Raw genomic sequence first — 13,087 nt, forward strand, 5'->3', positions numbered from 1 at the left:
CTCTTTCCACCCCGCAGAGACCGCCTCAGGGCACCCTGGTCCACACAGGCCACCCTGACTGAGGGAGTATTTGCCGGCGGGCCGAGTCCCGGCGGAGCTGCCTGCAGCACCTGCGGCCGGAGGAGGGGCGGGGCGAGTGAAAACGCGGGGAAGGGGTGGGACCAAGCGGGTGAGGGGTGGGGCCAAGCGTGCGCGCTGCTGCGCCTGCGTGGGGAGAGGGGGCGTGGCTCGAGCTCCGGCCGGAAGCTGGAGGCTGCAGGGGCAGGCCGGCTGGCATCCCCTTTCCGCCTGGTCCCCATGGAGGCGCTGGGGAAGCTGAAGCAGTTCGATGCCTACCCTAAGACTCTGGAGGACTTCCGGGTCAAGACCTGTGGGGGCGCCACGGGTAGGCGGTGGCGGGCGGGGGTCGCGGGGAGAGGGGTGTCCTGGAGCTTGGCCGGGCCTCCTACCCTCAGCCGGCCTGTCAGGGGCTGGGGGAGCTGAACCGACGCCGTGCTGACCTTCGCTCCCTGCCCTGCAGTGACCATTGTCAGTGGCCTTCTCATGCTGCTGCTGTTCCTGTCCGAGCTGCAGTACTACCTCACCACGGAGGTAAGGGGCGGCCTGGGCGTGCGCGGGTCTGGACTTTCCAGGAATCGGATCTTTAGGGACGGAGGTGGGGGGTGGGAGATGGGGGGCGGGGGGAGAGGCCTGAGGCCACGTCTTACTGAGGCAGTGCCGCCCAGGTGCATCCTGAACTCTACGTGGACAAGTCACGGGGAGACAAACTGAAGATCAACATCGATGTGTTTTTTCCGCACATGCCTTGTGCCTGTAAGTACCTTCCCCTGGTGGGGATCGCAGGTCCCGAGGTTCTAGGGTGGGCCTCCAGATTTACACCTCCAGCCTGAGACTTGGAGCTGGACCCCAGGACAACCTCCTTCCCTTCACCCACTGCCGCCTCGAGACAGGTCCAGCACCCCCCTACCCTCCAACACCCGGATTCCCTTGCCCCTGGGATCCTAGTACCTTACCTGGACTTACTGTTTCTAGATCTGAGCATTGATGCCATGGATGTAGCTGGCGAACAGCAGCTGGACGTGGAACACAACCTGTTCAAGCAAAGGCTAGACAAGGATGGCATCCCCGTGAGCTCAGAGGCTGAGCGGCATGGTAACTGGTCTCCGATCCCAGAGCGTAACGTGCCTAAGCCCTCCCTACCTTCTGGCAGGTGGGCAGTGGCTGGCCCAGTGACCAGTGGAGCAACTATGCCCCAGAGAAGTCAAATGGCGTGCCGAGGGTTCCCCAGCTGTTAATCAGAGTGGGCAGAAACCCAGGCTTCTAGCCTCTCTATGTGGAGTGGAGTACACTACCTGGCTGCCATTCTCAAAGGCCCCTAATTCTTGCATATCATGGTTTGAGTAACAGAAGTTTGAGGATGGGTCCTCTTGCTGTTGCCTTGGCAGACTGTCTCTAGATGGACCCAAGATCCTCTGACTGTCTGCTTTCCCGTCCTGTTGGCTAAGAGCCCTTAACGCTCTTCCCTTTGGGGATGTAGAGTGGCTGAAGTTAAGTGTACATTCTTGAGTTAGATTACCTGAGTTCAGATAGAGTTTTTTTCCTCTTTCAGTCTGTGACCTCAGCTATACAGAGGTGATGAACAGTTGTACCCACCACATGGAATTAGGGGATCAAATGAAGTAATATGTGTACAATGTCTAGTACAGAGTGGTGGTTCACTTTTAGTTTCTTTTTCTCTCACTAGGCAGCTTCCCAGTGCCTCCATTAACTCAGTTTTCCACCATACAAAACCCTTCTCAAAGCTATGATTTTTCATACCGTAGGGATTGCTCTGTCGGTGAGCTTTATCATTCATGTATTCAATAGATACACGTTGAACACCAGTAAAATCCAGTAGGGTTTGCTGTAGGATTGGATGTGGGTATAAGAGAGCACTCAGGGCTTTGATGCCAAGGCTTTTGCCTGAGCAAATGAGTGATTTGAGATAAGAATGACCAGAGAGTACTCGGCCGGTGTGGCTCAGTGATTGAACGTCAACCTATAAACCAGGAGGCCATGGTTCAGTTCCCAGTCGGGGCTTATGCTCAGGTTGCAGGCTCAATCCCTGGTGGGGAGCGTGCAGGAGGCAGTCGATCAATGATCTCTCATCATTGATGTTTCTATCTCTCTCTCCCTCTCCCTTCCTCTCTGAAATCAATAAAAATATTTTTTTTAAAAAGAATAACCAGAGAGGAGGAAGAGGATTTTTTTTGTATATGTGTGGGAAAGGGAGGGTAATATTATATATCCACTACTGTGTAACAAATGACCCCAAAAGTTAGTGGCTTAGTAGGACAAACATTTCAGTTCTGTGGGTCAGGAATTCAAGAGTGATTGGGAGATTCTGCCTTAGGGTCTTATGAGATCGCAGTGAAGCTGTTAGCTGGGGCTACAGTCACTTGAAGGCTTGACTGGGGCAGAGGATCTGCATCTACAAATGGCTGTTGACAAGATGCCTCAGTGCCTTCACCACATGTGCCTCTCAGTAGGGCTGCTGAATGTCCTCACAACTTGGCAATTGGCTTCCCCCTGTGCAAGCGATCTAGGAGAGAAGGGAAAACCACAACTTCTTTTATGACCAGCTTCAAAAGTTGCACACCGTTATTCTGCAGTATACTGGTGGTTACACAGGTCAGCCCTATTCATTGTGGAAGAGGAATACATAATGATGTTAAGCACCTTTTCATGTACCTGTTGGCCATTTGTATGTCTTCTTTTGAAAAATGTCCATTCAGGTCCTTTGCCCATTTTTAATTGGATTATTTGGGGGTTTTTTTGTTGTTGTTGTTTTTGCTATTGAGTTATGTGAGTTCCTTATATACTATAGTAGTTAAGATATTAACCCCTTATCAGATATATTCTTTCAAGTATTTTTCTCCCATGCTGTAAGTTGCCTTTTCATTTTAATTGTTTGTTTTGCTAATGCAAAAGTTTTTTATTTTGATGTAGTCCCACTTGTTTATTTTTGCTTTTGTTGCCTGTGCTTTTGGTCAAATCCAAAAAATTATTGCCAAGACCAAGTCAAGGAGCTTTTCTCGTATGTTCTCTTCTGGGAGTTTTATGGTATCATGTCTTACACTTAATCCATTTTGAATAAGTTTTTATGAGTGATTTTTATAAGTAGGGGTCCAGTTTTATTTTTTGCATGTGAATATCCAGTTTTCCCAGCACCATTTATTGAAGAGACGATCCTTTCCCCATTTTGTACCTTGGAACTTAAGTAGGGAAGTAAGGACACGAAGGAGTGGTAGTATCAGTGGTGTCAAAGAATTGGTGGATTCTGCATACCAGGGGTAGTGAACTGGGAAAATAATGATAAGTAGTTGAATACTTGACATTGCATCTTTGAAAGTTTGCTGTAATTGCTAACGATAAGGTCTAGGTGTAAGCATGGAAATGGATAGCTGAGGTGAGATGACAAAATAAGAAGAGTATTGGAGGACAGGTGGTCAGGTTATTTTGAATATTAAAATTGCCAATTATGACGGGATAGTTAAAGAGTCCGAGCCAGTGCAGAGAGAGAGGTCTAAGAAGCACCATGATGAAGTGGTTAAGGACGTATGCTTTGGAATTTCGGGAGCTGAAATGTGCAAAATCACTTCTCGTCTCTGAGCCTGAGCATCTTCTCAAGTGTGATGGGGATAATAACCTCACCTCGGCCCTGGCTGGTGTGGCTTAGGGGATAGAGCGTCGGCCTGCGAACGGAAAGGTCCCAGATTCAATTCCGGTCAGGGGCACATGCCTGAGTTGTGGGCTCCATCCCCAGTGGGGGACTTGCAGGAGGCGGCCGATCCATGATTCTCTCTCTTCATGGGTGTTTCTATCTCTCTCTCCCTCATCCTTCCTCTCTGAAATCAGTAAAAATATATTTAAAAAAAAAAAAATAACCTCACCTTCATAGAGTTGTTGTGAGATGATACATATAAAGTACGATGACCTGGAGCTGACATTTAGTATTTACCATTATTGTTTTATTACTATTGCTATTTTTAGAAGAAATAATACATGTGTAGAAGTGCTTAGTGCCTGATGCATAGTATACACTATGTAAATATTAGCTATTATTATAACTTTTATTATTCCCAAGTCACGGGCCCAGGCTTGGGAGTAGATTTCACTGTATCTGCCCCCAACTAATGCCCGCTTCTGCCCTCTCCTTAGAACTTGGGAAAGTCGAGATAAAGGTGTTTGACCCTGACTCCCTGGACCCTCACCGCTGTGAGAGCTGCTATGGTGCTGAGACCGAAGACATCAAGTGAGCCAGACCCTGATGGGAAGGGAAGGGAGGGGAGCAGGACTGTTTGTCAGCCTTCCTCAGCCTCAGTCTGACTCTCTGACAGGTGTGAAAGTTGGACCAAGAATTTAGAGGGGATGGGGTGTGTGCCTCAGTAACGAATCCTGGTGTGAGTGCCAGGCCCTGCCTGCAGACCTGGGAAAGAGGCTGAAATGGTCCTTGCTCTGGTTCAGAAGTGCTCTCCAGAGTCCAACTGCCTGGCTCCACCCATGTGTCCTTGGGCCTAGCCACATAACCTCTCTTGTGAATGGCGATGATCATAGCACCTTTCTCATGAGAGTTCCCCTGGATTAAATGTGTGTGCCAGTATACGCTATGTAAAGCACTGAGATGGAAGGTCTAGTTCAGATTGTTAAGCCCTTGATATACAGCAACTGCTATTATGTTTCCCAGCTCCTGACCTCTGAGAGGCTCATTCAGAAGGTCTGCAGTGGGTCCTGGGAATATGTTTTATTTTTAATTTTTATTGTAATAAAACATATGCTATGAATGTTACCATTCTAACCATTTTCAAATGTACAATTTAGTGGCATTAACTACATTCATAGCATTGTGCAATCGTCACCACTATCTGTTCCAAAACCTTTCATCACCCCAAACAGAATGGGAATATGTGTGTGTGTGTGTGTGTGTGTGTGTGTGTTTATACTTTTATTGATTTCAGAGAGAGGAAGGAAGAGATTGAAACATCATTGAGGAGAGTGATTGATTGGTTGCCTCCTGCACCCCCACACCCCCCACTGAGAATCAAACCCACAACCCAGGCATGTACCCTGACTGGGAATCAAACCGTGACCTCCTGGTTCATGGGTTGATGCTCAATCACTGAGCAACACTGGCTGGGCAGGAATCTGTATTTTTAACAGTTCTGCTGCCACTGAGGAAACACGCTTTGAGAACATTTGGTGGTCAGGGATGAGGCTGACAGAGGCTCCCTTAGCAGGCAGAACTGCTCAGGCTTTATTTCCCAAGGTGCCAACCCGTTCCTCCTCTCCTACAGGTGCTGTAACACCTGTGAGGATGTGCGGGAAGCGTATCGCCGTCGAGGCTGGGCCTTTAAGAACCCAGACACTATTGAGCAGTGCCGGCGAGAGGGCTTCAGCCAGAAGATGCAGGAGCAGAAGAATGAAGGCTGCCAGGTGTACGGCTTCCTGGAAGTCAACAAGGTAGAGGAGGGACTGAGGCGACGCAGGGCAGTTGAGCCCCACGCCACTGTGAATCTCGGGCCTGTGTAGGCCCTCAGGGGACGAAGGGAAGAGAGGAAACAGCTGGAGAATGAGAGGGAATGTCCCCTACAGGTGGCTGGAAACTTCCACTTTGCTCCCGGGAAGAGCTTCCAGCAGTCCCATGTGCATGGTGAGTGATCCTCCATCAGCTGGAGAGGCTTAGACCCTGGACACTTGACGGGTTTGAGTGCCCCTTCACCTGCCCAATGTTCTTTTGTCTTTGGCCCAGAAAATATCCTCGTATCAGGGTGGCAGTTTGGTACAACAGTTAAGAACACAGCTGAGGAGCCAGATTCCTGGGTTCAGATTTCAGTTTCAGTCCTTACTGGCTGTATGACACTTTGAGAAAGTTTCTTAACTTTTTGTTTGTTTTCATTGATTTTTTACAGAGAGGAAGGGAGAGGGATAGAGTTAGAAACATCGATGAGAGAGAGACATCGATTAGCTGCCTCCTGCACACTCCCCACTGGGGATGTGCCCGCATCCAAGGTACATGCCCTGACCAGAATCGAACCTGGGACCCTTGAGTCTGCAGGCTGACACTCTATCCACTGAGCCAAACCGGTTAGGGCAAGTTTCTTAACTTTTTAAATAATTTCCTACTTTAAAAAATGGTGATGACAGCACTTATCTCCTAAGTTATGTGTGCAGCTTAAAAACTATAGCATAGAGCCTGGCTTATGGTAGGCACTTGTTTAAAATGTAGCACCCAGTCTCAGATGACCTGCATATGAGGCTTTGAGGGAAACAGAGTTGGGTTGGAACATAGGTCTTGCCTCTCCCAAGCTATGTCATATTTGGGGAGTAGTGAGCGCTACTCAGTTTATTCTATAAAATGGGGCTAAAGATACTAGACTTACCTCACAAGGGTATTCACAGGGATGAATAAGTGAAACTTATGCTCACTCATTCATTCATTCATGCACTAGGTATTTATTAATCACCTACTATGTACTATATGCTAGTCTAAGTGCTGAGCATACAGCAGTGAACAAGACAAAGTCCCTGCCCTTAGAACATTCTAGTAAAAAACAGACAATAAACAAGTATGTGAAATATATAGTATATAAGATGCTATTAAGTAATATGGACCAAAAAAGGCAAGGTCGATGATGGGGATGAGGCGCTTGGGTGAGACAACATGTGTGTTCTATTTTATATGGGGTGACCAGGGAAAGACTGACGGGGCAATATTTGAGCCGACACTATGGGTGTCTGGGGAAAGTGCCTCAAGCAGAGACAATAGCAAATGCAGATCCCTAAGGTAAGAATGTGCTGGTGAGTTCAAGGTCCAGTAAGAAAGTTAGGATGGCTGCAGCAGAGGGAGCAGAGCCGCACAGTTAGAAAGAAGGTGAGAGCCCTGGCCGGTGTGGCTCAGTTGGTTGGGCATCGTCTCACGCACTAAAGGGTCGCCAGTTTGATTCCTGGTCCAGGCACATGCCCAGGTTGTGGGTTTAATCCCCTGTAGGGGGCATGCAGGAGGTAGTCTGTCGATGTTCACATCAATGTTTCTCTCTCTAAAAATCAATAAAAATTAAAAAAGGAAGAAAGAAGGTGAGAGAGATAAGGAGGGGCCATGTCATGTAGGGCTTGGAGGGGCATTGTACAGCCTTGGGCTTTTACTCTGTGAGATGGGAAGCCCTGCAGGGCTCTGAAGAAGTGGTATGTGATCCGACTTAACTTTGAAAAGGCGGGCAGCGCTCTGCTCTGTGGAGAAGACTGTGGGGGAAGGACAGAACCAGAGAGGCCAGTTTGGAGGTTTTTGCAGTGACCAGTCCAGGCACAAGGTGATAGGGCCGGGCCAGAGTGGTGATAAGATGGTGAGAAGTGACTGCATATATCTTGAAGGTAGAGCTGAGAGGTGTTGCTGGAGGATGTGAAGGATAAGAGAAAGAGGAGTCAAGGTTTTATACCTGAGTAGCGAGAGGGATAAAGTTGCATTTAGTGAGAGGGAGAAGACTCAGAGGAACAGGGTTAGATGGTTGGAGGTGGGGACATAACGCAAGTGTTCAGCTTTTGACAAGATCAGTCCAATGGCATTTAGACATCCAGGATGTCTAGTATGCAGTTGGCTATTCAAGTCTGGAGTTCAGGAGAGAGATCTGGGGATACAAAGCTTAGAGTCATCAGCGTATTTAAACCCATGGGACTGGATGAAGTTGCCCTGGCGGTGAGGATAGATGGAGAAGAGGAGAGCTCAAAGAACTGAGTGCTGGGCTTCCAGCATGAGAGGACAAGGGCATCCGGAGGAAGCAGCAGAGACTAGTCAGACACACCGGCGAGGTGAGAACCAAACCCAGGGCGTGGAGTCCTGAAAGCCCAGGGATGGAAGTGTTTCCAGAACAGTGTTGGGTGGTCAGATGCTTCTGGACGTCAGTAATAATTGCCCATGGATATATAACACTGACAGAGCAGTGTGGGCGGAGTGATAGGGAGCACCCACAGGAAGAAATGGGAGAGGAGTTGGAGCCAGGGCGTGTGCGCAACTCCTTCGTGGAGTTGGCTCTAACGGGAGAGAGAAGGCTACAGCTGGAGGGAAATGTGGAGTCAAGGGAGGGCTTTGTAAGATGTTTGATGTGTTAATCTGCTGTTGGATTAAAGAGAGACAAAGTGATGCTCCAGAGATGAAAGGGACACTTATTGCAGTGAGGACCTTAAGAAGGAAAAAGAAGACAGAATCTGGTGCCTCTGAAGTATAGGAAGCTCAAACATGGCACCAGGAGGAAAGGCAGACTACTTCGGTAAAGGTAGATTGGTGGCTGGGTGATAAGGAGTCACCAGGAGCTGTAACAGAGCCCTGTGGGAGAGATCTCTGCGATGGCCAGTGGCTAGAACCTGGGAGGACTGACCTGGGGTTCTGGGTGGAGCTCTAAGTAAATAAAACAAGTAGGGCTAGTTGGTGGAACAGTTTGCCATGAGCTGCAAAGCTGGGGATTTTTAGGGGCGATTGAGGGACAGTGATCCGAACGAAAGTGGCATTTAGGAGCAAGGAGGACCTCTCTTTAGACCAAGGAGAAGGATGGGTGTGGGAAATAGTCACCCCTTGGGGGAGGGGCGCAAGGGAAATAGTACTTTCAAAGAAGTGCCCAGCTGTAGTTGGAACAAGAAGGTTTGGGGAATGTTTGGAGGTTGAAGATGTAGAGGTTTTGCTGATGAGTAACGGCCCATAGAAGGTCTGGGAGGAATGGGAGTCGGGATCATATTAGGTGACAGGAGTCTAGGAGGTGAGAGGTGACCTGACAGTCCTGAGCTGCCCATGACTAAGGTGAGCAGGAGTAATGGGCCCAATGGAGATAGCCCAGCTGGTTTTCAAGGCAGTTTGTGGGTGTGAGGCCAAGTGTGGAGAGGGACAGGTAGGTGGGTCTGGAGCCCCTTCTACTATGGAAGGGGCCGAGGAAGGGTGGACTTACTGGGATTGTGGGAAGTCGGCAAGCTGTTAGCAGAGGACCTGAGCGCATGCAGTCAGAGATGGTGCTGAAGGTGGCAGTAGCAGCTGCCTGGGCTATTGTTAGAGTCGGGGAGCCCAGAACGAAGGGTGTTCTGTACCCCAGAAGGATGTTCAAAGGAGGACCCTACAGTAGCCCAAGGCCAGAAATCTGGCTCAATTGAAGGTCAAGGACCTAGTTCCTGACATCCTTGTTGACTTGGGTGGGAGAGGAGGAGAGATTGTAAAGTTTATCGTACTTTTCCATCTTAGATTGTACCTGTTCCTCAGGACAGCCCTTTGCAGAGGTTACTGAGGCCCAGAGAGGGCACGTGATTTGACCAACTTCACACCACTAGAAAAGCGGCTGTTTGGGCTCTGGGTCTTTTGTTCTTCCTAGGCCACCATACTTCTGCCCCCAACCCTCCTTGCACTCTTTCCTTTGGACCAGGAGGAGGCTTGTTAGCTGAGTCCAGACCCTGCTGCTGAGGCAAAAACATTCCGGTCGTCCCTTCTACTACATACCTTCTTGCTCCATAGCCCTCATTGTAAAGCTCTGAATTTTCTCTCTCTTCCTCCCTTCTCTCCCCCCTCGCCCCCATGCTGCAGTCCATGCTGTGGAGAGTAAGTGGCCCTGACCCTGGGGAAGCCAAGCCCCCACGATCGGGGGGAGGTTTGGATGGTCCTGGGATTGGGGCCTTGTCTGGCCTGGCTGCTGGGTGACTATAAAAAACACTGGGACATATTTTTGAGTTGGGGTTCCTTGCAGCAGGAGGAATCAAGGTTAGAGGGCAGGAAGAACTTATTCTGGAACTTATGGTTCAGGTACCATAGGATTTCCTTTGGGGAGCTCCGAGGGTGAGGGCAGCGGCGTCAGGGAAAGAGCTTGGGTAGCATTCTCAGGTCCCACCGCACTTTGGGATTCAGTGATGGCCATCGGCTCTAGTTAATGAGAGACCAGAGTTGGTGGCATTTGTTTCTTGAGGGCACCCTACATATATCAGGGAAGAGCTGTGATCTGTGTTCTTAGGACCCGCAAGGAGGGCATGGCCTCTCCCATAGGCCCAAGGCAGGCCCTTTCTGGCTGCCCTCAAGCAAGGCCAGGCTGGGAGGGAAGGGGGGCTGAGGGGTCAAAGAAGAGCGGGGGGGGGGGGGGTCACACTCCAGAGGGAAGAGCGAGGAGGCCTGAGCGAGGACTCTGAGGGAGCCAGGTGGCCGCCCTGCTCCACCAGGTGACACTCCCCCTTCTCTTCTAGTCCACGACTTGCAGAGCTTCGGCCTTGACAACGTATGTACCAGGTGGAAATAATAGAGGGCGGTGGGCTGGGAGATGGCTGCTGCCTTCATTTCTCATAGGGGCATCCTGGGTTGGGGGAGCAGATAAAAAATATATACCACATTCTGATAGGGGATCTAGACTCAAGGTTGGGTAACTGGGAGTGACTTTTGAACTGAGATCTGTGCAGGCTGGGGTTGGACAAGAGCATTCCGGTCAAGGTCAGGAGGAATGTGGCACTGAACCCCAAGGGGCAGTGCCATTATGGACGGATGAGGCTGGAGAGGTTGGTGGACACCAGGCCACAGGATTCAGGGGCCATGCTGAAGAGTCTAGTCTTTGTCCTCAGGCAGTGGGAGGCTGTTGGCCTGCCTTAACTAGGGTCATGACATAATCATATTGGCATATTTTTTAATAGCCCTCTAGTGGCTGAGTTTGATTTAGACTAGAATAGGACAGGAGTGGGAGCTGGGAACCCTCCAGCCTGGGTTTCCTTGGCGTGAAACCTCAGGGAAAGCTAGCACCTGCCACTAAGGGCCCTTGCCCGTCTGTGTTTGCCTAATGTGTACGGATTCGAGCGGAACCTCAAACTTTGGAACCCCTGCAGACCATAGACTCTGTGAAGGAGGAGTTCCTAAGTGGGGAGTGGGGTGCCTGTCTCAGATTCTCTAACAGGGCCCCTCCATCCTACCCCCATCTCCACACATCTACTCCCCAGACCCAGGTGTCCCTGGCTTCTACTGTCCTGCAGAGCTTTTGATGGGGTGGGGTCTGCTGGGGCCTCTAGTGCTCTGAGTCCCAGGTGTTGCTTACAGATCAACATGACCCACTACATCCGGCACCTGTCATTTGGGGAGGACTATCCAGGCATTGTGAACCCCCTGGACCGCACCAACGTCACCGCACTTCAAGGTACCAGCCTGGAGGGTAAACCCAGCTCCCAAAGCCCTGCCCGACACCCATGCCCAATGCTCTCTTCTCCCTGCAGCCTCCATGATGTTCCAGTACTTTGTGAAGGTGGTACCCACAGTATACATGAAGCTAGATGGGCAGGTAAGTCTGCAGGAGCTCAGATAGCAGAGGCCCTCTCGGTGTCAAGCACTGGAGTCCCTTCAGCCTGGGAAGTGAAGTGCTGCTCTTCTTCCCATGTGATGGGTGACAAGCCAAGGCTCAGAGTGTAGGCGATGTGCCCACCACGGCCCGGGCTGTCAGATCTGAGAGGACTTGCTCAGGCTGCATCCATCTGTTCCTCCAGTGCCCCCTGTCTGCCTCACTGTACTCCATGGTCTGCCCTGGGCTGGGGGCTAACGTTTCCTGGGCCCCCTGCTTCCCTTTCTGCTGTGGCCTGTGGAACAGCAGCTCGGCAGACTGCTTGGGACTGAGTTTGCAGAGGAGTCAGGCCTCGCCTGGCCAGGTGCTCATGCTGCGTCCTTGAAGAGTTGCTTCTCATCCATGGACACCCGTTGTGAGAATCCACCAAATGTAGCTGGGATTGGTAAACTCTAAAGAGCTGGTGACCAGCGGAGAAGCTGGGATCGTTAAGCTGGAAGAGGGCATCTAGGTGGTCCCCAGGCCCTGCCACATTTGTTACCAACATGGCACCTTGTTTTCTCCTCTACAACTCAAGGTGCTACAGGACACAGGGCAGGAACAGGGGTAGGGTGGAGGGGGTTGGGAGTCAGGTTGTAGACCTACCCTGGTCCAGCTCCCCTCCCATCCCAGGTGCTGAGGACAAATCAGTTCTCTGTGACCAGACATGAGAAGGTTGCTAATGGGCTGCTGGGCGACCAGGGTCTTCCCGGAGTCTTCGTGCTCTACGAGCTCTCGCCCATGATGGTGAAGCTGACAGAGAAGCACAGGTGAGGGTGGGGAAAGGGAGGGTACTGGGCCTGGTGGCAGTAGGGGTGCCTGCTGATCCCCCCACTCCTCTGCCAGGTCCTTCACGCACTTCCTCACGGGCGTGTGTGCTATCATCGGGGGCATGTTCACAGGTTAGTAGCTCTAGGGTATCTGTTTGGGGTTGGGGTGTGGTGGGGAGTGTGAAGTCTGGGTTCCCCATAGATTTTGGTTGGGGAAGAAGGGGCACCTCAAGGCCAAGGGGAGATGCTGACCTAGTGAGTAAGGCTCTGGTGGTCAAGCCAAGGGCCCAGCTGGGCCAGTTCCAGTTCTGTCTCTCTCCCCAGTGGCTGGACTCATCGATTCACTCATCTACCACTCAGCACGAGCCATCCAGAAGAAAATTGATCTAGGGAAGACAACATAGTGTCCTCTTCCCCCCTTGCTGTCCCCTCTTTCTCCTGTTCTCTGATTTTGTGGTCATTTTCCCAGGCCCCCCTACTTCCTATTCCCTTCCCGGAGAGTCCTGCTCAGCCCCAGGTTGATAAATCTATTGGTTGTGATAGTACTCACTGGTCTCTGTGTGGTTCTTGGGTCTGGTCAGAACCTGGGGACAACCCCTCATCACAGCCACTTGTTGAGGGCAATCAGGACTGACAGATCAGGCCAGACGCCCTCTGGGAGCCCCATGTGGACATTTCCTGGTGTATAGGGCTGTGTTCAAACTAGACTGATGCTGGCCACACAGCCCTCTCCTCAGCCTCCTGCACTGTGCTCTTTGGGCCTTCTGATTTCAGCCTCAGGGCTGAGACAGACCTTTGTAGGATGAGTTTCCTGGAGCCACCACGGCTCCCAAGTTGATGAGTCCAGTGTTAGTAATAGAGCCCTGGAGCAGTGACACCTGAAGCTGGGGCCCCTGCCACTCTGGGTTCAGTCACCTGGATCTGTGACCCTGCTCTGTGCCAGCCCTTGTTGGCTCTTGGTGCCGAGAG

General features: G+C 50.9%; 1 protein-coding gene across 2 annotated transcripts; it reads left to right on the forward strand.

Moving 5' to 3' along the window:
• The first annotated feature begins 214 nt into the window (after positions 1–214).
• ERGIC3 (ERGIC and golgi 3) lies at positions 215–12,663 on the forward strand. Of its 2 annotated transcripts, XM_081096983.1 has the most exons (14): positions 215–385; positions 521–591; positions 726–813; positions 1,033–1,152; positions 4,201–4,294; positions 5,334–5,499; positions 5,632–5,689; positions 9,593–9,607; positions 10,240–10,271; positions 11,075–11,171; positions 11,248–11,312; positions 11,982–12,118; positions 12,195–12,250; positions 12,443–12,663. In XM_081096983.1, exons 1-14 carry the CDS (start codon positions 298–300, stop codon positions 12,520–12,522), a joined length of 1,167 nt encoding a protein of 388 aa, XP_080953109.1. In that variant the 5' UTR covers positions 215–297; the 3' UTR covers positions 12,523–12,663. The 2 variants fall into 2 exon arrangements, with proteins under 2 accessions (XP_080953109.1, XP_080953110.1); XM_081096984.1 differs by lacking the exon at positions 9,593–9,607.
• Positions 12,664–13,087: the final 424 nt, after the last annotated feature.

This window comes from Myotis nattereri, assembly GCF_964212035.1.
Source record: "Myotis nattereri genome assembly, chromosome: 8".
Classification (NCBI taxonomy): Eukaryota; Metazoa; Chordata; class Mammalia; order Chiroptera; family Vespertilionidae; genus Myotis; species Myotis nattereri.